We start from the raw sequence: 25,075 nt of genomic DNA on the forward strand, positions 1-25,075 counted from the left end.
GCAACGTGCTTTCCGTTTTAAGTTCAACTGCAATCCACGAAGTGATAATAATATCTGTAAATGTTATCATCAGTTTGAAAACACCGGCTGTCTGTGCAAAGGGAAGAGTACGGGACGACCAAGAGTGACTGAAGAATGTGTGGAACGAGTGAGAGCGCTAGTCACACGTAGCCCCAAGAAATCAATTCGGAAGGCTAGTCGTGAATTAGCAATTCCAGTAACGTCTGCGTGGAAAATTTTAAGGCTATTGAGGAATTTAAGAAAGAGAATTGAAGCATTTGTTGCAACAATTACTTCATCATTATGTAGCTGAGAGTTTGATCTTACACTTCATCTGTACTCTTTCTCTTATAAAAGCAATCTAGTTCTATTATCTTTTTCTGAAAATATAGTTGTAAGTATTTTACAATTAGTTATCATTTTTAGAGTGTAGAATAATACCCACACTGTAAAAAAATGAGGTGTTGAAACAACACAAAATGACTACCACTGTAGCGTGTTACTTGTGTGCTCGGCACCAAGCACATCGCCTTCAGAGCATATCAAAAATAACTCGTTACTACCTGAGAGAATTTGCATTAGTACTTATCGTTTAAAATGATCAAATCTTTGTAAAATATATTTGGCACTTATGTCAAGTAACGAATAATGTTCTATGTTTTCTGTAATCAGTCACAATAATATTGTTGTAAACCTGTGAATCGTCTAACAACAGTTACACAGGCAACGGTTCTGTCATCTTTTATTCATACTTGCTAAGACACAAGAATAACAGAGAAAGAAAATAGATGGAAGCGTTGCTATGTGTGTATGTGTAAGTGTTGTCAGATGATTCACAGGTTTACAACAATATTATTGTGACCGATTACAGAAAACATAGAATGTTATTAGTTACTTGCCATAAATGCGAAATATATTTCGCAAAGCTTTTCTCATACCAAACGATAAAAAACAATGCAAATACTCACAGCCAGTAAGGAGGTAGTTCTGATATGCTCTGAAAGCGATGTGCTTGGTGTTGAATTGACACAAGTAATGCGCTAAAGTGGTAGTCATTTTGTGTTCTTTCAACACCTCATTTTTTGCTGTGCATTCAATACTCTATAGACCTAATGATCTGTAATATTTGACCTCTCCCAACAAAAAATTCCGAATGCGCGCCTGTACTAGATGGTTTACTTTAACATTCCAAAATGACCTGGTATAACACGAATATTCTAAACTATAAAGTTAATGATGGATTTGAACTATAAAATAGTCCACTGTATGCCAAGAACTATTCCTGAGCAACAAAGTTATAGCATTTCTTTCCTAAGAAGTTATCTAAATACACAGTTTTTACATGCAACAATAAAAAACATTCTCTGTAAGCACATGGAAGAAAAAAAATAAGGTTAGAGGTCACTTCCTACTGGTTAACAGGTTGGAATGTTGTTGACCATGTGTGTTGTAGAAGGACGTAAAAAATATTCTCGTTTTTATTACTACAAACAATAGTTAAATATTTCAGATTGCTCCTCTTGCAAATCTTTTTACTCTCTCGTTTTCCGAGACGTTATCCATCTGGATCATTAATCTCACATTATATTTAAAGGAGTAAGTCTCGGAATTTTCCGGTTCCTTCTCACATTTTCATTCCACCGATTCCTTCATAACCATTCACTTCCACAAATCATCAGTCTCCTTTAGCATAAAGGGCAAAACCATGTGACGTTAAATTAGAAGTTTCATTTCATTTTAATTTACGAGGGATGATCGAAGAAAAAGGTTACAAAGTCTATTTTGGTTTATGTGTGAGACATAGCTGGAAGATTAATACACCTGATCATAGAGAACACTCAACTATAGTCCTCGATTTAATCATAGTTTTTGTTCAACCGCTTATCACAACGGCAGATAAGGTTTTTCTCTACCATTTGCATAAAAATTCGCGTCTAATTGTTGTAGCCAACGTGAGGCAGTGGTTTTGACATAATCACATACCAGATAATGGTGGCCAGCCATTTGTTGCTTTAGAACATGGAAAAGGTGAAAGTCATTGGGTCTAGGTCAGGGCTCTAGAAGGGTACTTTAGTCTTTTCAAGCGTAACGTCAATGATTGAAGTACTGGGTCTACCGCTGTGTCCAGGGTTGTCATTAGAGTACGTTGGTTTTATCTTGGCACTCTTCTCGCCTAAAAGATGGATCTGTCTGCAACACGTTCTTGCCACGCCATGGCTAGCAAAACGCCATACCACTCACAAATCACTGTAACACACTTGTTCGCGTGTGGCAACTAAACACTTCAACTACCCACCAAATAGCAATGACCTCATTTGATGGGCTGGCTGGCAGCTAACGTCACCTATACGACAAAGGCAATAAGACATTTATGAGATTAAAACGTTCATGTGAGTGCTAGCAGACAATCTTTAAAAGCCAACAAAGTGCACTGGCCAGAGTCCGAAGTCTTTAAACCTGCACTAAGACACATATGTTATTAATCTACAAATAAATTTTCGTTACGTTACAGTGAATAACATAAAAGTTTTGTGCTTCGTAACCTTTTTTGATCATCCGTCGTATTTATAAGTCCAAATCTGAATAACCTACAACTCGGAAACCAAATGTCAAGAGGATAATATTTCACATGCGCACTAAGAAAGTGAAGTTCTAATCCCAGCGCTATATTTGATCAAGATCGGATCAGTTCTGTAGATCACGTAGACAACGTAGACTAGGTACAATGGTGTTAGCAGAAGTTCGTCAAGGGGAGGTATTACAAGCTCTCAAGTGCGTACAAAATGAAATCTTTGAGTTTTACGTCCCACGGTTATGCCGGTTAGGCTAAAGGAGACGGTGATAATGAGTAATAAATGAAATGGTGGGATGAAGTTTTCATATATATATATCTTATTTTATATGCTTATTTTTAGAAAATATCTTGATCAAGGGGGGTTTAAATCCCTAAATTTCCCTTGTGTACGCCACTTCCTAGGTATTCTAATGATTTTTTTTTAAAAAAAGAAAAATCAAACGAGGGACTTTAATTTTGAACAAATTATCCTCTTAACTGTCCTTATACCAGCATAATGCTGACTAAAGAGATGGCACCGCCTCCTAAAACTCTCGTAATTGTAAAGAATGAAGTGGCTTTGAAAAAAAAACCTAACAACATGTGATCAAGTATCCATCCACTGATCTTTACTAAAGTGTTTCGATACTCATATATCACTAGCTAAACAGAAGGCGTAACCTTTATAATAGGTCGAAGTATCTTACAATTACTTTTCGACTTTTCGGGTGCAGAATAATACCCATTCAATACTACATAGACATAGTGGCTTGTAGTACTGGATCCCCCTCCCAACAAAAATTTCTGGGTGCGAACCTGGCAGGAAGTCGAATCTTGATTCGATGCTAATTGTCAACTTAACGTCATCATGTGGAATTTTACTAGTATCATTAACAAAGTCCCGAGCTTGTTATTCACTAGGACTAGTCGAGACGAGACAAAACCCTTCCAATAGAAACAGATGTATTTTCGAGACGAGACAGTCTCGTTTCTTGCCTCGTACATATCCTTACTGTTTGTATTTCACTGTCCAAGTTGTGCAGATAATTCTGATTTTGCACAACTGAGCATTCTGTATTTTATATACGTGCAAACATTACAAGAAAAAAAGAAGACTTAATTTCTTGTGTATATGTACATAAGATTTAAGTGCTTTATGGTCGAGTGTTTGTATAAGCCACTATTATAACACTTTATAAATGTGATTTAAAAAGTAAGGTCAAGAATATATATATATATATATATATATATATATATATATATATATATATATATATATATATATATATATATATATATATATATATATATATATACCACTTGACAAGGTACTCGAAATATCGAGAAGCCAAAAGTACTTGTAAACACAGTGAGTATTATTAAATAATGAAGATTTGATACACCGCTATATCTCATGTAATAGAATTGTTTGTATAATTTTTCTTCTAATTTTGACCATATTAACGTGAGTATTTGTGTGAACAAGTAGGGTGTCATTATGTTAGGAGTGTGTGGTTGTCACTGTTAAGAAGAAATCAAACTACAATATACAGAGTGACCCAAAAGTAAGTATACTGTCCCGTACTGATCGGTCATAACATTTTATATCATTTACTTATTGTTATCCATACAGATATTGACTTAGTTTTTTCCTTATCTGTTCTTAATTTATTTTCACTTATACCTTAAGCTCGGAACAAACCATAGCAAATAAATTCATTTTCTTAATAAATAAAATGCTATACTTGATCGATGCAGGTCTGTATACCTACTTTTGGGTCACCCTACAATTTTCTACTTAACATTTCATAGTTTTCATATATCGTAAATAAATAAATAAATAAATAAATAAATAAATAATAAATAAATAATAAATAAATAAATAAATAAATAAATAAATAAATAAATAAATAAATCTCCTTTAGCCTAACCGGCATAACCGTGGGACGTAAAACTCAAAGATTTCATTTCATTTTTTCGTTAAACACTGTCGCAGGACAAGACAGAATTACAAATATTAGTCAAATTATGTGATATCTCGATGAAAGATCTATGTCATTGTATTAATAAGCTTATGTGTTTATAACGCAAGTTACACTATAAAATTACAAGAAATATCTGAGAAACGACGTTGATACATTAAAACAAAAATATAAATTACAAAAGTAGCGCAGGATTTCATAGTTCGATTTTCGTTGAGAATTCGAGTGCTATGTTGAATTGTAGATTCGAATTCCACTTCGCCTATGCTTAAAAGCAGCACCTTGAGCTTAAAGCACAAACGCATTGTTTGTTATACAGAATACTTAAGTTTGAATCATGAGGCAGCCAAAATAAATTAAACAGTGATCTAATTGTCCGTTTATTGACGTCAAACGGTATTTCTTGAACTCCATTTATAGTCTTCACTGAAGATACTACTTCGATAGTTATAGTTTTGGATAATATTAAGTTTGAGAAAAGATCAACTATAAAATCTCTCACGCTGAATGAAGACTTTTTAAAAAAACAGTAGCAGTGACACTATATACCGTACAAAGGAAGTTGTTCTCGTTTTCTTTTTACCAAGCTTAGGCTTAAGTATAGCATTTTATCTCGAATTAAATGAAGTATACTTTGAGACCAATGAATATTTGAAATTAGAAAGAAATTCCTTTAGATTTATGGACTATAAAGTCATTTAGTTCCATTTGTAGCGTTGTATTCCACGAACAGATTAGTATTGTGTATCCTGAGCATTATACTAACCCGCTAATCGCAACGGCACTGCGAGTAGTCTATATCAAGTAAGGACTGTTGGGAATAAGGCTACGTGGCTATGGACACGCAATGTTACGTAATTCTGGCTCATGCCTCTACATTAAATATTTGTTGCTACGATAGATTCTGTGCAAATCATGTAGGATTGCAATCAAATCAAGATGGATTAAGTCTCACGGAATCTCGTATGTTCTCTCACGTTGTGGAATCTTTTTTTTTCTCATTATGTTAAAAAATGACTTTGTGAGAATTACTTAGAGCACGATTAGAAACAGATACTCTTATATGGAATGTGGAAGTAGAGAATAATAAATATATCTTGAGTACCTAGTGTGTTATGCTTTGTTTACTACAGATGATTAAACCTAACTCAGAGCTTAGGAACGTACTCGTCTAAATCAGTGGCACAGTTACAGATTATGTGTGCACGAGCAAATTTATTATTGGTTTACGCTTAGTCTCATTTTGGGATTAAAATTTCAACAATGACAATATCTATAATTACTCACATAGAAATAAATAGAAAACCGATTTTTTATTGTTCATATTTTGGGGATCAACTGAATGGATCCCTTCCACCAACGATCCTGATTCATAGCTTTTGACCCTGTACGTCCTGACCAAAATTCATGGTGATCCATTAAGTTGTTCTTTTATATTTTTAGTCTCCCGGACGGAACACGGACAGTAATTATACAAGGTGTTTCAAAACATACAATAACGTTCGGGAGGTGATTCCTGACCCTAAAATAAGACAAAAAGTATAGACCAAACTGGCCGCATAAATGCTTAGTTTCGGAGTTATTGGCTGCCGAAAACATGAAAAAAATGAAATTTAAAATCCCATAGCTCTAAAACCATGGCACTTACTGTAGTCGGGTCAATACTTCACTTAGGAACTAATATGTGACCTATCCAAAATACATGTTTCAAAATACTAAGGTACTCAAGAAGCAATTTTTGTAGTGAGAGTTTGGCTACGAACATATAATTGGAGGTACTCTCCAACTATCTCTATAAAAATTGTTGCGGAAGTACCAGAGGATTCTGAAACTTGATATTTGGATAGGGCACATACTAATTCCTCAGCGAAGTCTTAATCCAACTACTACAAGTTCCATAGTTTTGGAGCTATGTACCTTTAAAGTTTATTTTCTTTAATGTTTTCGGCAACCTATAACTCCGAAAGGAAGCATTTGTGCACCCAGATTGGTCTATACTTTTTGTCTTATCTTGGTGTCAGGAATCATCTCCCAAACGTTGTCTGTGTTGTTTTGAGACACCTTGTATAAGAAGTTTTTGCTAACCTGAACTCCTGAGAAATTGTAGCATTCAAATACAAATATATTTCTTATATTGTATTGCACTTTAGTTCGTAAGTACTACGTAATGTGATAAAGATTATACGGGTGAAAGTACGTCTGGTAACTTCTTTCCTTCTTTGATACGCACAAAACACTTCTGAGACGAGATCTAGGTCAAATGCTTATGTAGATGTTACGTGAAGCATCATTAGCATACATTTGTTTATTTGTTTGCGGAAACACTTCTCAACACAAACGAAGCGTTGACATTATCAACTGTTTCCAACACGAAGAAGTGCTTGAAATACAATGGAAATACACCAGCTCCTTCTTTTGTCTCTGTCTCTTTATCTTTCGAGGTGACAAGATTTACATTTTATCCACACCAATTTAAGAAAGTCACGCAGTAAATGCAGTTTATACGACCCAACTTTGAATCCATATACGTCTATTGATGTACCTACGAAATTTCATAGATTGAACCTTTTCCGGACGCTCTACAGGTATAGATAGATTTAACTCTTCCCGGACGGTCGACAGGCATAGACAGATATAACCCTTTCCAGATGGCCCACTGGTATAGACAGATTTAACCCTTCCCGGACGGTCGACAGGCATAGAGAGATATAACCCTTTCCAGACGGCCCACTGGCATAGACAGTGAGTACAACAGCTGGAGGTATTGAGACAAATAAACACGTTGACATTAGAGGGCAACTTTCTTCCATTATCACTAAAGGAAGACTCATTGGTGAGTCCGTCTTATTTTCTAGCTAGTCAATTATGATTTAAGCTTTGATTCAACACAAAACACTTTGATTGATTGATTCAAAGGGTGTCGCTGGACGCATAGACACCGAGGACTTGTGTATCTTTTTGTGACACATTAAAAAATAAGAAAAAAAAAGAGAACAAAAGCACAATATCCTAGAAACATGATAAATTCGGAGCCCACAAAAAGTGTCATTCCATTTAGGACATGAAAAGGTCATAGCATTTAAAAATATGTGCAAACTCAACATACTAACACAAGGACTATTTAAAACAAAAAGACATGTTAATCTTCTCTGCCGAGGCAGCTCGACAATAGGTAAACACACGTGGAGTCTCCATTAATTAGTAGTAAATATGACTGTGCAGGATAGCAAACAAGATAGAAATCAAGTAAATGCTAAGACAATAATAAAATCAACATGATAACACAGATAGGCAGAGATTAAAATGAAAAATAAATTAATTAAAATGGTAAAACGCTCGCACAAAGCAGTCAAGTCTAGGTTGTTGAAAACTTCTACATTCTTTACTTCTTAATACTATGTTGATCATGAGAGTTATATTCTCACGTACACCCATTCATGACGAGTCAAAATTCAAACTCAACCATGTTTGACTTCTGGACAGTATTCGTGCCGGCAAAACCATTTATGACGTAACGCGGATTGCATATCTCCCAGGTGTGTCTGACTTTCCTCCAGGTTTTCCTCATTTTACACCAAGTCGCACCGAGATTATCAAACCATGGTCAAAATATATTATAGGCGAGTTAGTGCTGCTTCTATAGTGGAAAATAGAAGGTAGTCACTCAAGCATAAAGCAAAAATATTTTAATTCGAATACTTTCTACGCGATTTTCGCTAGAAATTTGATTGATTGATTGATTGATTTTTACGTCCCGTTCAGCAGCGAGGCTATATGAGACGTGGACCTACTGATTAACGTGGAATCCGAACCACATGAGCTCCCGACGCTAAAAATTTGAAGGGCGAAATAACAGTGTTTCTTGTTTCTGGTAAGGCCCTTCAAAGTATTTTCACATTTTGTTCCACCTTAGTAGCTCAAGTCGTTTCCGAGATATGAACACTTTGATTTTTTAAATTTTCAACAATAACTTCGAAATTCGAAGGAATTTGAAGTTGATTTTCTGGCCAAAGTTATCTTTGGATATAAGGTACCTTTGGTACAGTGGCGTATTTACGATTTTGTTTCTGGGGGCTTTGCTAACTTTCGGGAAGGGGGGAGAGCTTTGCATGGAAATGTGAAAATTCTGCAAGATATTTCATTTACTTTGCTATAGTAAGCAAGATTTCGAGAGGGGGGATTAAGCCCGGAATCCCCCCTTAAACACGCACTGCTTTGGTATAAATATCACAACAATCCGTGTAAGGCACTTTTCACCGCCTTATCCGGCTACACCGTTTGGTGGGTAAATACCCCGTAGTCTAAGCAATATACTGCTAGGCTCAGCTCGGATCGCCTTGTATTTGGTACTTTATTTTTCGGTAACTATTGATTGGATCTAAACGAAATTTGGTGGATAAGTAGCCCATTGTCAAAAGAATAAAAATTTCTACAGTTGGTTGTCAGATTGGAACAAAGAAACGCTCGACTGGCTTGTATATGGCACTCTTTTTCTCGATGCCTATTGGCCGGGCCTAAATGAAATTTCATGGTCAAGTAGCCCATTATCTAAGGAATAAAGGTCGCTACATTTGGTAGCAGAGCTTGTCCAGGTACTAGCCCGTCTCGGTTCAGCTTCACTAGTATGTGATACTTTATTTCTCAGTAACTGCCAACCCGATCTGAACCGAATTTGATGGACAAGTAGCCCATGATCTAAGGGATAAAAATTGCTATATTTGATGGGCAGGGTGAAACAAAGACAGGCTTGGCTCGCCTTGTATATGGTACTTTATTTCTCGGTAACTCTTGACCGAATCCAAACGAAATTTGGTGGATAAGTAACCTATTGTCTAAGGAATAAATATTGCTATACTTTAGACCAAGTTTGCTCAATGGTATTCTCATCTTGCCTGACATTTGGTACTTTATTTCTCGGTAACTACTGGCCGGTTCTGAATCAAATTTGGTGTGCAAATAGCTCATGACCTAAGGAATAGAGATTGGTATAAATTAGTGGCTGGACTCGGCCAAGGATAGGTTTGGCTTGGCTCGGCTCGCCTTGTATGTAGTACTTTATTCTTCGATAGATCTTAGCCGAATCTAAACGAAAATTAGTGGTCAAATAGCGCATTGTAGGGAATACAGATCGAGATAGGTCAGCGCATTGTACTTTTGGTGATCGAGATAGGTCAGGGATAGTGTCAGCTCGACTTCTATAAGGTATTTTCTTTCTTGGTAACTACTGGCCGGATCTGAACGAAATTTGATAGGCAAGTAGCTCATCGATGAGGAAGAAAGATCGCTACGTTTGATAGCCGAGTTCGGTAATAGCGGCTGTGTACCCTGTTTTGCAACCGAGAGCTTTTGAGTTCGGTTCACCTCAGCTTGCTCAAATTACTTTCTCAATATCAGCAGAGCCTGCTAAGGTGAACTATTTTAATGTAACCTTCTTCTCAGCCATAACCAGTTGCCATAATTATATAAATGAAATAAATTGTTATTGTTATTCACGATTGGGGAAACGTGTAAATAGTAGGCTATTTTCGTTCAAGTAGTCGTTCACAAGTAAAAATAGAAAAAAAGATCCAGTGGAGATATAACATATAAAAAAAAATACTGTAGAAGGCTTTATGTTTCAAGGTCAATTACATTCTTGATGCATTAAATTACAACATTTTCTTAAAAATGATTTCCTTCTCGGATTTCCTGAAGTTCCAGAACCGTGAAGATGGAAATCTTAATATCTGTTGATACTCCTACACGTTTCCGCTCAGAATCAGTTTTCATGAACAGACTGATGTTTCGCTACAATGTTATGTTATAAAAAGACAGGTATTACATGATACTAATTAGATAACAAACTAAACGACCCGTATATCTCACTACTTGCCTCAACAGCCTGTTCATGGTTCGAATTTAATTACAAGGTCTTAAATAATGACAAAATAAAATGATTTGATCCTTAGGAAAATGTGTATACACTTTACTATAAATGGAAAATTCTTAGTGAAATGTACGTATACTTCACTTTAAACGAAAAATCTTTAGTAAAATGTTAACGGAAAGAGAGACTTCAGCAGTAGACCACACATCTTTGGTGCAAGAGTCTGTGGTTCGATCCATAGCCTAGTAGCAGAGACAACTTGCAAACCGCTTGCTGTAAGCTTGACTTGCAAGTCGGCCAAGTTTGCATTAAGCTTGATTGGAAAACGTACAAGCATACTGCAAACTGGATTCCAGTAACGAAGTTACATGGGGGCAACGTTGGATTCAGTGTTTCATTCAAGCTTGGCGCAAGCGTTTTACAAGTTAATTCAATAGCCAATGAACGGCCAGTGATGCTATGACGCTCTGCGAAGGGTCTAAAGCATTGTTTGCAAGTACAACAAAAGGCAGATTGTATGAAAGCATGCGTTTCAAGTGCAAGCGTAGAAAGCCAAAAGCCAAGCACGAGCCAACTCGCCGAAAGCTTTCTTTCTACTAGAGTATGAGCTTGTGGTAGAAATCATTGTTTCCATCTAAGGTTTTCTCAGGATTTTTTTCATTTTCTCGTTTTGTCTCATTCCCACAATTATTTACTTGTACCTATTTTCCGTCTCTCCTTTAGCCGGTATCCTTTCGTCGTGCCTAACGCTGATATATGCCGTATGTGGAAAGGTGACGTATATTGAGCATACGTGAGAATTCTTTAAGCAAAACTTCAGATATGCATTTTAAAATTTACTTTGGATTCTAACTGAATTTGTGTAAAAGTACAGCCTTTTGAAAGTAGATAACTTCTATTGATACACCCTGTATAATTATCGTTCTTGAACTACTGCACAGCACAGAAAATACAATACTTTTATTAACACGTTGACATAATTTATAACATGAACATATTCTCAACTAGTCATCATATGAAAGATTTTATTAGCAACATTCATATATGAATTTATACAGTCATTCTTATGTAATGTATTGCAGAATTGTTTTGTGCAATTTCTTCCTCTGAGCAAAACATGTTATATAATTTCTTTCTTTTAAACAAAAATCTCTTGTCACATTCCTCACCTACATGTTTTATTGATCTTTCACTTTTAAAATAGACCAACTCTTGTTCCGAATGAATCAGATTGCTAATTGCGCTAATGGATGGTGTTTACCATCACAAGTTGGAATTAAACTTGTTTCGTTAGTTCTAAAAAATGCCTTTTGTTTTTAAGGTATTCTAGCAAATACCCTCAAGTGTCACTTGCGGTTAATCTTTTCCGTGTATCCTGTTGTTTCTTTCATATAATATTAAGCTGAGTTCGAAGACTCACATGGGAGGCACGGTGGCTCAGTGGTAGAGTACTATCCTCTGGTGTGTAGGGTTCCTGCTTCGATCCTCGGTGAAGTTAGTTTGTGGTGGATAACAGTATGTTCGTGGATTTTCTCGGGATACTCCCGTTTCCTCCCACATTCTCATTTCAAAAATTATTCCATCATCACTCACTTGCCTTAATCATCGTCTCCATTAACCTAAGGAGCATAATCATCGGACGTTAAACTAAGACATTTTACTTTCCGAAGACACACGAAATTCGAACACCTTGTATGGGGATCTTCGTAAACCTACCCCACTTTTTGATTCTTTTTTTACGTTAAGATTTCTTTTTAAAAAGTACGAACATTTTTAAAAAATTATTTTAAATGAAAAGTCTAAATATTAAATTTCATTTTTCTAAACCTAATAAATTTGGAGATATGGACATCTTATTAAATTACTACTACGTCTTTTTCTTCCCTTGTAGGTCATTAAAAAAATGCTGACACACATGTTTAATTATTATACAATCAAAAGTCCAATACTAAATTTCATTTCTGTAATCTGAATGGTATTACGACTTTTGGATATCTTATTGCACTAATTGTAACTCCCCCATTTGAGCCTCTTCTAGTTTGAATTTCCAAACAAATTCTTTCTTAGTGGTACCTTACACCAGGCCCGTATCCACGGGGGCTAGGGGGCCGGGACCCCCTAAACTTTGGCTGCCCCCCCTAAAAGTTTCACGGTAGGCTTGCAAATGAACTATAATATGGTGATGAAGTATAATAGGATTGGGTCGGGCCTCCCCTAACTTCTACCGGGCACCCCCTAAATTTTTGGTCTGGCTACGGGCCTACCTTACACCAGAACCCCAATACTGTGCAAATTTCAATTTTCCAGCTTAAACAGTTTGTCTTAGATGTTGATGAGTCGGTCAGTCAGGACGATTTATTTTACATACAGTACATACAGTGATTTCAATGATGTTATCATACACTGGCGCTAAAATATATTGTCAGTAGTTTTGGAACTTTTTACATCAGTAGGCCATAAAAATGCTACAACTTGGTACTTTTATTATGTCAACTTTTTCACATTAAGTGTGTGGTTTTAATTATTTGTTCAAAAATTGTTATAAAAGGAGGAATCTTTGGTTTTATCTAAGAGTTCCACCTGAATGGAGGTTTAATATTTCACTTAACTTAAGATAGCTAAATAATGTCACCAAACCAATAGAGTAGGTGCAGTATTGTCAGCTCTTTTTTCCTGAAAATTAAAAACAAAAGCATAGGCAAACTAGAATTAAAGAACTAAACTAGAGGGACAGTCTAAAGTTAGAATTAGGGATTCCATGCATACAAAAACTAATGTAATTACGCCTTCGTTGCACAAGTAGTCAATTGCATAAGTCAATTGATAGTTGCCTTACAGAAGGCACTTTGACCTTCTAAAGTAATAAAGAGGCAGATAGTTCAGAGAAAGACAAGTCTTAGCACAGTGTCATTGGACGAAATGTCCGTTATATACCTTTGAATAAAATAATAAATAATCTCAATTTAGATGCCTAATTTTAAAAAGAAAAAGAAAAAGAATTAGAGAAGAGCTACTAATCAGTTTGGATAATATTAGATCTCTTATCCACAGTATATCTATATCAGAGATTGATAGACTAATTTCCTATTAAATTATACAACAAAAATGGTAAAACGTAAAATTAAAATACAAAACTTTTTAGAGTTACTTGCATAAACTTGATGCCGTGGGGCTACGTGCTTATTCGCGTATTGAAATTTCGTAAGAACATTTCGTTAAATTTTGGAAGAGATTTTGTATATACAATAAATAAATTTAGTTTTTATTAGAACAAAAGCTGACTTAATCTAAAACGCCCAGTGACCATTCAGATCTGAATATTGTCAGCGTAATTTACCGGTGTTGAATACTTACATCGGTGGTTGTGACCATTCAGATCTGGATATTGTCAATGTAATTTACCAGAGTTGAATACCTACATCGGTGCTTGTGAATCATTCGGATCTCGATATTGTCAGCGTAATTTCCCGGTGTTGAATACTTTGTGACCATTCGTATCTGGATATTGTCAGCGTAATTTCCCGGTGTTGAATACTTTGTGACCATTCGGATCTGGATATTGTCAGCGTAATTTCCCGGTGTTGAATATCTACACTGGTGGTTTTGACCATTCGGATCTGGATATTGTCAGCGTAATTTCCCGGTGTTGAATACTTTGTGACCATTCGCATCTATATATTGTCAGAGTAATTTCCCGGTGATGAGCACCTACACCTGTCGTCGACCTTTTTCCGAGTCCCCTTTGATGACTACATCAATGGCACACTACTGTACGTGTTGGCAACACTGTGTCCAACACCCAATAGTTACTAGTGTCTATTTTCAATATCTCTGTAAAATAAATACATTTTGACATTTGGAATATTTTTCTTGTTACTTTCTTTTTTTACTTTCAGTAATGATGCATGAATTTCTTTTGGATCATGTGTTGTAAGTTCTTGATGGATAGACGTGTCTCTGCACTAATCAAGTCTAGGACATACTGTGTGTGGTAACCAGCAGCCTAATGGTCAATAAGATAAGTATTCTATTGTCTACATCGGTTTAGTCTGAATAAATAAGCCAGAAAATCGATAATGTATCTATATATTATGATTGGTATTGATAGGTAGGAAAATCATTACAGCGAAAACATGGGGAGACAATGACCTACGTACGCTTAAGTTTTGCATGTTATTCTTAGTAGAAAAATGTTTATTTTCCCATCACGTCTTGCTCAAGGAGGGTTAAATATTTCGACTCTCCCTACGACTTACCCCCATTATCGGGAGGTAAGAAGAAAATGAGTATGTGTTAGAACCATTTTCTAGGAGTTTCCATAGTGAAAATGAGGGAAACGACAGTCAGAATAATAGAATAGAAGCGAAATAATAATTACCTAAGATATTGCAGTATCTAGACGGAAACATTAGACGTTGACAAACAACCAATAAAGAAACGAAACAAAATAAATAAAAATTATGTGAATGGCTTTTGTTAGTACGTATGTAGGCGTTTAATTGCGTATTATTAACACAGTACAGTATTTTGTATGCCTTAAATAAAACCACAAATTTGAAGAGGTTAGTGATATTAAGAAGAACATAGTCTATAGATCCATACCAGTTTTGTTTCGAACCCTATTTACTGTTCCCTGCGGCTAAGGTAAAAAAGGATATGATTTTACAAGTGTTAAAAGCAGTGATGCCAACCTGGAATCTTATAAAATCCCATCTCGAAAAGCAGAAATTCCCATTTTGCACTTAAATTTCCCACGAGCTATACTAATTACAAAATTTTCAAAATTTATTAAGTGTGAATATTGAAACTACTGTATGCAACTTACTTTCTTCAGTATTTGAATGGCTTATTCGTAAATTCCGAATCTTCTAAATTCCTAATAAGTATCTTCCTTAATTAAAAGAGACTGTTGAAATTGTAGATGGTAACAATCACATTTAGTTGTCAGAATTTAGTATAATTTCCATCACGTTTTTGTGCTATAATTTTCTAATGAACGTTATGAAACTACACAACACTTCATTCCCCAGATAATTTTGTGTGAAACGTTTCAGAAATTGATTGTGTCTCGTTTGGTAATTTATTTTCCTCTGTTATGATTCTTTTTTTTTTTTTTTTTTTTTAACTTCAGAGTACAACTTACATCCCTTGTTGCTTGTTTCTTAGAGATTCATAAATTCCTGTAAAAATCACTTTCACAGTAATTTACCCATTACAATAACAAAATTTGACAATTAATACTAGTTTCACGTTTATTAAAGCGACATTAGCCTACTTCCCGCCAGGCCCGTATCCAGGGGGGTCTAGGGGGGCTGGGCCCCCTAAATTTTTGCTGGCCTCCTCTAAAAATTTTACGATAGGCTTAGATATGAATTATAATATGGTGATGAACTATAATATGGTTGGATCGGGCCCCCCTAACTTCAGCCGCCGCCCCCCCTAAACTTTTGGGCTAGCTACCGGCCTGCTTCCCGCACATTTGGGGAATTTTGTTGAAATAAATGTATGAAAAAAATCCCATATATGCTGCCAGTTTCGGCGAAAATTCCTTTTTATCACTATTTGAAAAATTAATGTCAAAAATTACCACAAAATGGGATTTTCCCCACGAGTTGGCATCAACTTAAAAGCTGTCCTTGAAATATTCTTTTGTTATGGGCGGAAATACCATAAGAAAGGCGAAACATATCATAATTTGTATTTTACTGGTTTATATGTACATGTAAATACATAAACCAAAGTACTACGTATTTTATTACGTTCTTGGTAATATGAATTTTAGAAAAAAATACAAAATATTTAATTTTAACATCCAAAGCTATGTCCATTATTCTAAAGGGTGCGAAAGACTAGTGAAAGTAAATTAAGATGAAAGTGTGGGAGAAAACGGAAGAACCCCGAAAATAACCTAGGAACACTTTGTTGGCTGCCGCAAAGTACAATAGCTTGAGATCGAACCAGAAACCTTTGCACCACAGCTGAGCACCCTACAACTGAACTACTGTGTCTCCTGCATAGTAAAAGAATGTTCTAAGTAAAGTAGTTGTTATAATTTAAGCAGAAACGATTTAAAGTTGTGAAAGAACAAGTGAAATTACGTTTTCATGTATTATATCTTGACAGAATGCGAATATTTATATCAAAATAAGGAATACGAATAACAAAGAAAATCAGCTACTATTAACAAAGCACTGCAAATCATTGCAAAAAAAGGAAAAGTTCTGAACAGTTAATCTTCCAAGGACGTCTTTATGCATAAAAGAAAATTTAGCATGCAACTGTGCTGGAAACTAATATTAATCTGGACTCAAGATCACACGAATATACCAGGAAATGAAAAAGAAGATGAATTAGCAAAATTCTTCCCTTTCTAGTAAAAAATATTTTTTTTTTCATTTTCTAGTACAATAGATATTGTAAAGAACTTTCTTTCCTGCTATCTTTCACCAATTCAATCAACAACAAAGTTAACAGAAGTAAAAGGGAAAAATCAGACTTACTTTTCTGGAAGATGCTGACTGGATGTCTGTGACTCTCAAATAACAAGTACTTAAATGCTTCTTAAAAGGTGTTCCGACATTGTATTGATGTCTATTCACAACAATTCATCAACTGATTCATTGGTTCATTTACCTGTATTTATGTCCTTTGTCAAAAGAGAGGCTATATTAAGCAAGACCTACAATTTAACCCTTCAGTGCCGACCAACCTACGTGGCAGTAAACTACTCTTATTCACCTATTTCCAACCTACATACGTGGTAGTGACATCCTATCATTCACATGCTTCCAACCTACCTACGTGACATTCCATCATTCAGTCCATCCTTCACAACCTTCCAACCTACCTAGTAATTTCCCCTTCTTCACATACTTTCAAACCTACATGGTAGCGAATACCTCTTATTTACATGCTACCAGCCTACCTACGCGGTAGTGACCACCCCTTATTTACATGCTTCCAACCTATCTATGGTAGTGAACACCCCTTCTTCACATACTTTCGACCTATCTACGTGGTAATGCCATCCCCTTCTTCACATGCCTCCAACCTACTTAAGTGGTAGTGATATCCCATCATTCACATGCTTTTAACCTACCTATGTGGTAGTGATATCCCATTATTCACATGCTTTTAACCTACCTATGTGGTAGTGATATCCCATCATTCACATGCTTTTAACCTACCTATGTGGTAGTGATATCCCATCATTCACATGCTTTCAACCTACTTCGGTGGTAGTGACATTCCCTTATTCACATGCTTCCAATATACCTACATGGTAGAGACTACCCCTTATTCACATGCTTCCACCCGGCTTACGATGTAGTGACGTCCCCTTATTGATATGCTTGCAAACTACCTACATGATGGTGACATTTCCTTATTGGCATGCTTCCACACTATCTACGTGGTAGTAAACACCCTTTATTCACATGCTTCCAACCTATCTACGTGGTAGTGACCTTCCATCATTCATATGTTTCCAAGTAGCTTCCCACCATTCACATGCTTCCAACCTACTTATGTGGTAGTGATATCCCATCATTCACATGCTTTTAACCTACCTATGTGGTAGTGATATCCCATCATTCACATGCTTTTAACCTACCTATGTGGTAGTGATATCCCATCATTCACATGCTTTTAACCTATCTATGTGGTAGTGGCCTCACCTCCTTCACATGCTCCCAACATCACTACGTTGAGTGATTTTTAATGCAATGTCTGAAATGTCAAAACTTCTAAAATATTTAATATATTCGGGTCGGAGTTTCTTTGATTTTAAAGAGGGCACTTTGAGAATGTGAGTTATGGATACAAAATTTAAATAGCGTGCCGTCCATACTGCTGATTTACCCTCCTTTCACTCAGGGATTAAGCTAGGATCTGGACAGCAATAGTGTTGTAATAGATACTTTTCCATCCGAATCGAGTCCAGGACCATGTACACTAAAGGTATGTACTCTAGCCACTAGACCAGGGAGGTGTTTCATCAAAGATAAACTATTTTGCTAATGTCACTGCGTAATGTCTTGGTATAGTATTTTGGGTATAATTCTTAACTTTGTCAGTTGTCAAATTGTTTCGAATGGAGTATACAATTATTAGAAAAGTTGAATGGTATGCAATTTTGAGGTTACATACATTTGAAGCAATGTTCTATTTTACTTCAAAGAAAACTAGTAAAACTCACTATACGGTTACATTTATAGTTCCAGTGTTATATTTAGATTAAAATATCCACTCTTAATACCAGGAGCGTAGCGTCCATGAAAGATGTACAAGTGCTACGTCCTTTGACTAAAGCAGAGAATGCACTAAAATAAAATCTGGCAAGAACACTAAATAGCATCTGTGATTCCACGTAGGAGATATGGAATATGGAAAGTCAGTTTTCTAAATATAATTTTATTATAGGCAACCAACATTTCTTTACTTTTATGAAGCTTGCATATAATTTAAGAATGTTATAGGTTTTAAGTGGAATATGAATAGCCAAACTTAAGTTGTCATTCTCATGAAGATGATGATCAATTGACTCGACCGGGATAACCGCTCTAGCTGTCTATTGCGCAAAAAAAAAAAAAAAAAAAATCAATTTCGCTTTCTTGCCAGAGTTATCGCGTGAAATAACGATTGAGTTAAAGTCGACGTTACCCGTTAAAATGTTAATGAGATTGACTCTTTTTAATGAACTCGACCGAGACAATGGCTCTAGCTATCTACTGCGGAAAAAAACAGAATTCAAAAGTTCACTTTCGTTCAGGAGTTATTATATGGATTAACGGATAGTTTTAAAGTTATCGTTACCCATTGAGAGATATTAACGAATTAACTCCATTAACGAAATCATCTGAGATAATCGTTCTAGCTTATATCGCAATAAAAGAAACAACATTCAAAAATTCGCTTTCATTCAAGAGTTATAGTGTGAAGTAATGGCAGGGTTAAAGTCAACGTTACCCGTTAAGAACTTGTCCGATTTGATCCGTTAACAAACTTGTCCGAGATAATGGCTCTAGCTATCTACTGCAAAAGAACAAAATTTAAAAGTTCAAAAGTTATCGTGTGGATTAACGGATGGATTAAAGTTATCATTACCCATTGAGAGATATTAACGAATTAACTCCATTAACGAAATCATCTGAGATAATCGTTCTAGCTTATATCGCAATAAAAGAAACAACATTCAAAAATTCGCTTTCATTCAAGAGTTATAGTGTGAAGTAATGGCAGGGTTAAAGTCAACGTTACCCGTTAAGAACTTGTCCGATTTGATCCGTTAACAAACTTGTCCGAGATAATGGCTCTAGCTATCTACTGCAAAAGAACAAAATTTAAAAGTTCAAAAGTTATCGTGTGGATTAACGGATGGATTAAAGTTATCATTACACATTAAGAGATATTAACGAATTAACTCCATTAACGAAATCATCTGAGATAATCGTTCTAGCTTATATCGCAATAAAAGAAACAACATTCAAAAATTCGCTTTCATTCAAGAGTTATAGTGTGAAGTAATGGCAGGGTTAAAGTCAACGTTACCCGTTAAGAACTTGTTCGATTTGATCCGTTAACAAACTTGTCCGAGATAATGGCTCTAGCTATCTACTGCAAAAGAACAAAATTTAAAAGTTCACTTTCCTTCAAAAGTTATCGTGTGGATTAACGGATGGATTAAAGTTATCATTACCCATTGAGAGATATTAACGAATTAACTCCATTAACGAAATCATCTGAGATAATCGTTCTAGCTTATATCGCAATAAAAGAAACAACATTCAAAAATTCGCTTTCATTCAAGAGTTATAGTGTGAAGTAATGGCAGGGTTAAAGTCAACGTTACCCGTTAAGAACTTGTCCGATTTGATCCGTTAACAAACTTGTCCGAGATAATGGCTCTAGCTATCTACTGCAAAAGAACAAAATTTAAAAGTTCACTTTCCTTCAAAAGTTATCGTGTGGATTAACGGATGGATTAAAGTTATCATTACCCATTGAGAGATATTAACGAATTAACTCCATTAACGAAATCATCTGAGATAATCGTTCTAGCTTATATCGCAATAAAAGAAACAACATTCAAAAATTCGCTTTCATTCAAGAGTTATCGTCAAGAGTAATGTGCCGGTTAAACTCGCCGCTACCTGTGAAAAATGTTAACAGATTGAATCCGTTAAGGAACTCGGCCGAAATAACGGCACTTGCTATCTATTGCGAGAAACAAATTACAGAACTTTGATTTCGTTCAAGAGTTAACTTGTGAAGTAACGAATGGACATACAGACGTCGTAACGAAACAATTTTATTAAAGTCCCACTTGCGTGACCGTAATGAAAAGTGTATATGCTCAGAGCACCGAGTGTATTTTCAGTGCTTTAATGTAAGAACAAGACAAATTGAGTACTGCAAAATAGTTGAATACAAACAAAAATCTCTGTGCGTGGCCCCGCTTAGCGTAATTGTTTACGCTGTCGTCTTTGGTCTGAGCGGTCCTGGGTTCAATCTCCGGGTTAAAAAGTGTAAAAGCAGCCTTTCTGAGCAAGGTTTTCCTCATTCATACCAGGCAAATGCCGGGATTGTACCTAACATAATGGTTCCCGCCCGCTTCCTTCCTTCTCTATATGTTTCTTCCCAATTCCTCGGGATCGGGCAGTGTGATGGCCAAAGGACGTCACCCCTCATCCGTGACGGGTTAACATGACCATAGATGCCGAAAGCCCAGAAACCTAATTCTTAATCACAAACCTAAATGATTCTATGCATGAAATCTGAGTGCTTGAAGTCAGTAGCATAGAGGAAACAGGGAGGAGTGTCTTCATCTCTGTACATATAAGAAGAAATCGTGACTGACTGACTAGTGAACGCTTAAGAGAAAGTGCTTAAGCTAGAAACTTGCAACTAATATACAATTTGTGACGTAAGATATCGCTAAAAAAAAAAGAAAGAAAGAAAGATTTTTTAGAATTTCAACGTGGAAAAGGGAATATGGTTGACATAATTATTATAATAAGATCGCGTATCTCGGAATCCCTTAAGGTTACAGACAAGGAATTTGGTCATTCATGTTTTTTTGTTTTTATTTTTATTTTTTTATTTTTTATTTGACCTAGAAGGGAAGAGAAAGGTGTGCGGAAGATTCACGAAGATGCCTTATTGCCTATACGAGACGTTCGAATTTCGTGAGGGACTTCAAACGAATCCTATACGAATATTGCAGAAGGAAGAATGCAAAAGTTATCCCACTGTAACACGTGAGAGCATTGCTAGGTTATATACATGTATAATATCAATGGAAACATCTAAATGGAACAAACAAATGAATGAAGAAAATATTAACAAGCGACTTAACGAAAATTATTTTTCAATACATCATTGTGTACAAGACTTCTATATGTTTTATTGAACTTGCGTCAATTTAACAGTCATGTTACGTTGGCGCATGAGTGTTGAGTAAGCACACCATCTTTATTTTTTATTTTTTTAATTTTTTTTTAGCTTGTTGAATTATATGAGGAAGCATTATTTCTTTGAAACAAACAAATGTTTTAATATTTTCATTTATTTTATTTATATCTTCTTTAAGTGTAGTTGCTTTATCAAAATGCATTTTTGTTATATATATATATATATATATATATGTGTGTGTGTGTGTGTGTGTTTAATATTAATCAAATCAAATTAAATTTATATATCACAGAATTGAATTTCTACAGAAAGAGGGGATATTATTTAAATATATATTTTTAAAATAATAGATAAATAGAATCAAAACATTAAAATAGCAGCTTGTTTACAAGAAAAAGAAGATAATATTTTGCCATATAAATGACTAGCAGCGTTCACCCCGCTTCGCTGCGGTCACCCCGGAACGCAATAAACTTTGTTACTTAGATAATTTTTACTTTTTCGCTTTCAAGTGATATGATAAAAACCATAGAAGATTGCAGTAAATCTTAACATTATATCGCCTGTCATTTATGTTAACCCGCCCCGCTTCGCTGCGGTCATCCCGGTGAACATTATATCGCCTGTCATTTATGTTAACCCGCCCCGCTTCGCTGCGGTCATCCCGGTGCTGGCATATTGTAAAAGTGTCTGTAAAAATAAGCAAATCAATTAAAAAATTTTAAACAGAAGATTCAAGCTATTTTCCGCTGTATATCGCCTGTCATTTATGTTAACCCGCCGAGTGACACGGTCATGCGGGTTGCATATAAATACGTTTATTTTTACCTATGATGAACTAATAACAAAGGATTTGTGGACACCTGAATGGTCAATTATCTCAAGACACTGGTAATTAAAAATTAAAGTGATATGATAAAAACCATCTAGGGTCCAAATCCTAACAACCCCCCAAAAATGAAAGAAATTGGTTCAGCCGTATTAGCGTGATGAGCGGACAAAAAATTGTACGTTCTCTTTTATATATATAGATAGATTGTGTTAAAAAAGGTAGATGATGCGGTATTCAACGCGGTTGAACTTCCATACAAGGAAAGATTATTTGTAATATATTCTGGAAAACTATGATTATATGTCCATAGCCCTAACTAAACGGAGACCAGGACATGCTAGGCCGCACTAGAATACTGTTTTCCCATAGAATACATTTGGACTACAGGCTGAAACTGTGTGTGTAGAAAGAATCTTTTAAATTCTCAAAAAGTAACACGTCATGCCCAGGGCCGACTTAATACGTATTCCCGATGCTCCCTTGCCCGGGAACATTTATAAGTAGAATTGCATTATGTGTAAAATTTAGTCGTAGGAGCCCCAGTACATTGATTTGACCAACGGGCCCATTATACTAGACATGTCCCCCAACAAAATATCCCCCATACGCCAATGATTAGGTAAAATGGCAGGCCTGTGGCCATCGAAGAGCAGTATAATGTATTTCACTAGATTTCTGTTGAACCGAATGCGAAATCGATGGCCCTTCAGCTAAACGAAAATTCTTTCTTGATAAATAGTACTGTATGTTTGAATAGAAATCTCAACTGGCATGCATATCTTGATCTTCACAGCACAGTACAGTACATGTGCTAAAAAAAACATTGAGTTGAGTTGATTTGATTTTGAGTTTAACGTCCCGTTCAGCAGCGAGGCTATATGAGACGTGGACCTACTGATTAACGTGGAATCCGAACCACATGAGCTCCCGCCGGGAATCGAACCCGGGTCTCCCGAACATTGAATTGAGAAAGTGGGTTACTACATAGTAACAACGGATTTACTCTTTGATAAGTAACTGTTACAGGAAAGCAAACACTGTACTTGTTGTTGATGTTTTTAAAATAAAGTCGCGCACTAGTAAAGACTTTTCTTCTTAGCGACTCGATTAACACAGAAATTCGGTTAAACGGGACTGTACTGTAGTTTATATTTAAGATTCAGACATAAGTAGCCTAAACGTCAAGGACATTTATAACAACCCAATTCATTTTCGCTTTCTAAAGTAGAATCGATAGAAATTCATTAACAAGTGTGTTTACTTACCGCTTGCTGAAAAACATCTTGAAGTCTCTGATGAGGATCTCGTCCCTTTTTCGTTCTGATGAGCATGTAGATGGTATCGACTTCAGGACATCTTCGAAGAATCTTCTCAATCATCACTTTGCCCAAAAATCCAGTTCCTCCAGTCACGAAAAACTTTCTTCCTTTGAGAAATTCCAATATACGGTTACGGTTGGACATGTCTTCAGTATTGTTAGACGTCGTTGTGTTTTCTGTCATTTTTTATATCTTCTTATTTTTACTGTTGGCTTTAATTTAATAACAGCACAAGAGACCAGTGTTTGCAGAAGTGGACGGTCTGACCACTGAACAAGTTTTGAGCAAGCCTTGACTACTCTCCTCCGATGCCAGTACCTTATGGGCCAGTCGACCTTACCGCACTGAACGTCCTGGGGCAATTGGTGAAAGGTACCTGCGAAGAACGGACAAAAATAAGTTTTTTAATAAACACGTCACAAAAAGGAAATTAGTTATTTAGCATTAGTTGTGAAACAATAAGCCACTTAAACAGTGCTGGGAGCAGAGAGAGGGAAAAGGAGGGGGAGGAGAAGATTGGGGTTAAGAATTGATAAGCGACATCATTTTCAAGTATGCTAATTATACTATTTTCATTAATTATTCCAATCTTTTATTTTCTTGTTTTTTTATGTCGTTGACTCGCTGTCACCGTCTTTTGTTCAATGTTGACCTTAATCTTAACCTGATCGGAAATGAACTGCAGAAGATACGCATATTCAACAAGCAGAAATTACCGGTTCGAATGCTTTTTTTTTTTTTTTTTTTTTTTTGTTCATGGAAAGGAAGTGTATTTACTGTCTCTACTGAAACACGTACAGGCAAGTAGAAACAAGAGCTGAAATTTCGCATTTTAAAATATTCAGGTGTTTTTTTTTTTTTTTTATGTATTTATTTTAAGCCCAACGGAGGAAGGAACTAATGCAGATGTTCGTTGTTTTGCAAACATTTTCCCACTTTAAATAACAGAAAAAAATGTATTGAAATCTGATTGTTATATATGTGTGTGTGATTGTCTGTTCAAGCACCTTCAACGACTGTAATTCGTATTAAAATATATACTGAAGAATGAACTTGACCTCAACTGAAAAAAAATGCAAGTTGAATGCCATTCTAGTATTATAAATTTGC

General features: G+C 35.7%; 1 protein-coding gene across 2 annotated transcripts in view; it reads right to left on the minus strand.

Moving 5' to 3' along the window:
- The window catches only part of LOC145662456 (fatty acyl-CoA reductase 1-like), a 117,019-nt gene that overhangs the window by 76,447 nt on the left and 15,497 nt on the right, over positions 1-25,075 (minus strand). For both annotated transcript variants that reach the window (XM_081728050.1, XM_081728049.1), the window contains exon 2: positions 23,912-24,341. In XM_081728050.1, the coding sequence (XP_081584176.1) occupies positions 23,912-24,148 (237 nt within the window). In that variant the 5' untranslated portion in view covers positions 24,149-24,341. The remainder of the gene's footprint in view (positions 1-23,911; positions 24,342-25,075) is intronic.

This window comes from Thermobia domestica, chromosome 10 (genome assembly GCF_964235325.1).
Source record: "Thermobia domestica chromosome 10, izTheDome1.hap1.1, whole genome shotgun sequence".
NCBI classification, from domain to species: Eukaryota; Metazoa; Arthropoda; class Insecta; order Zygentoma; family Lepismatidae; genus Thermobia; species Thermobia domestica.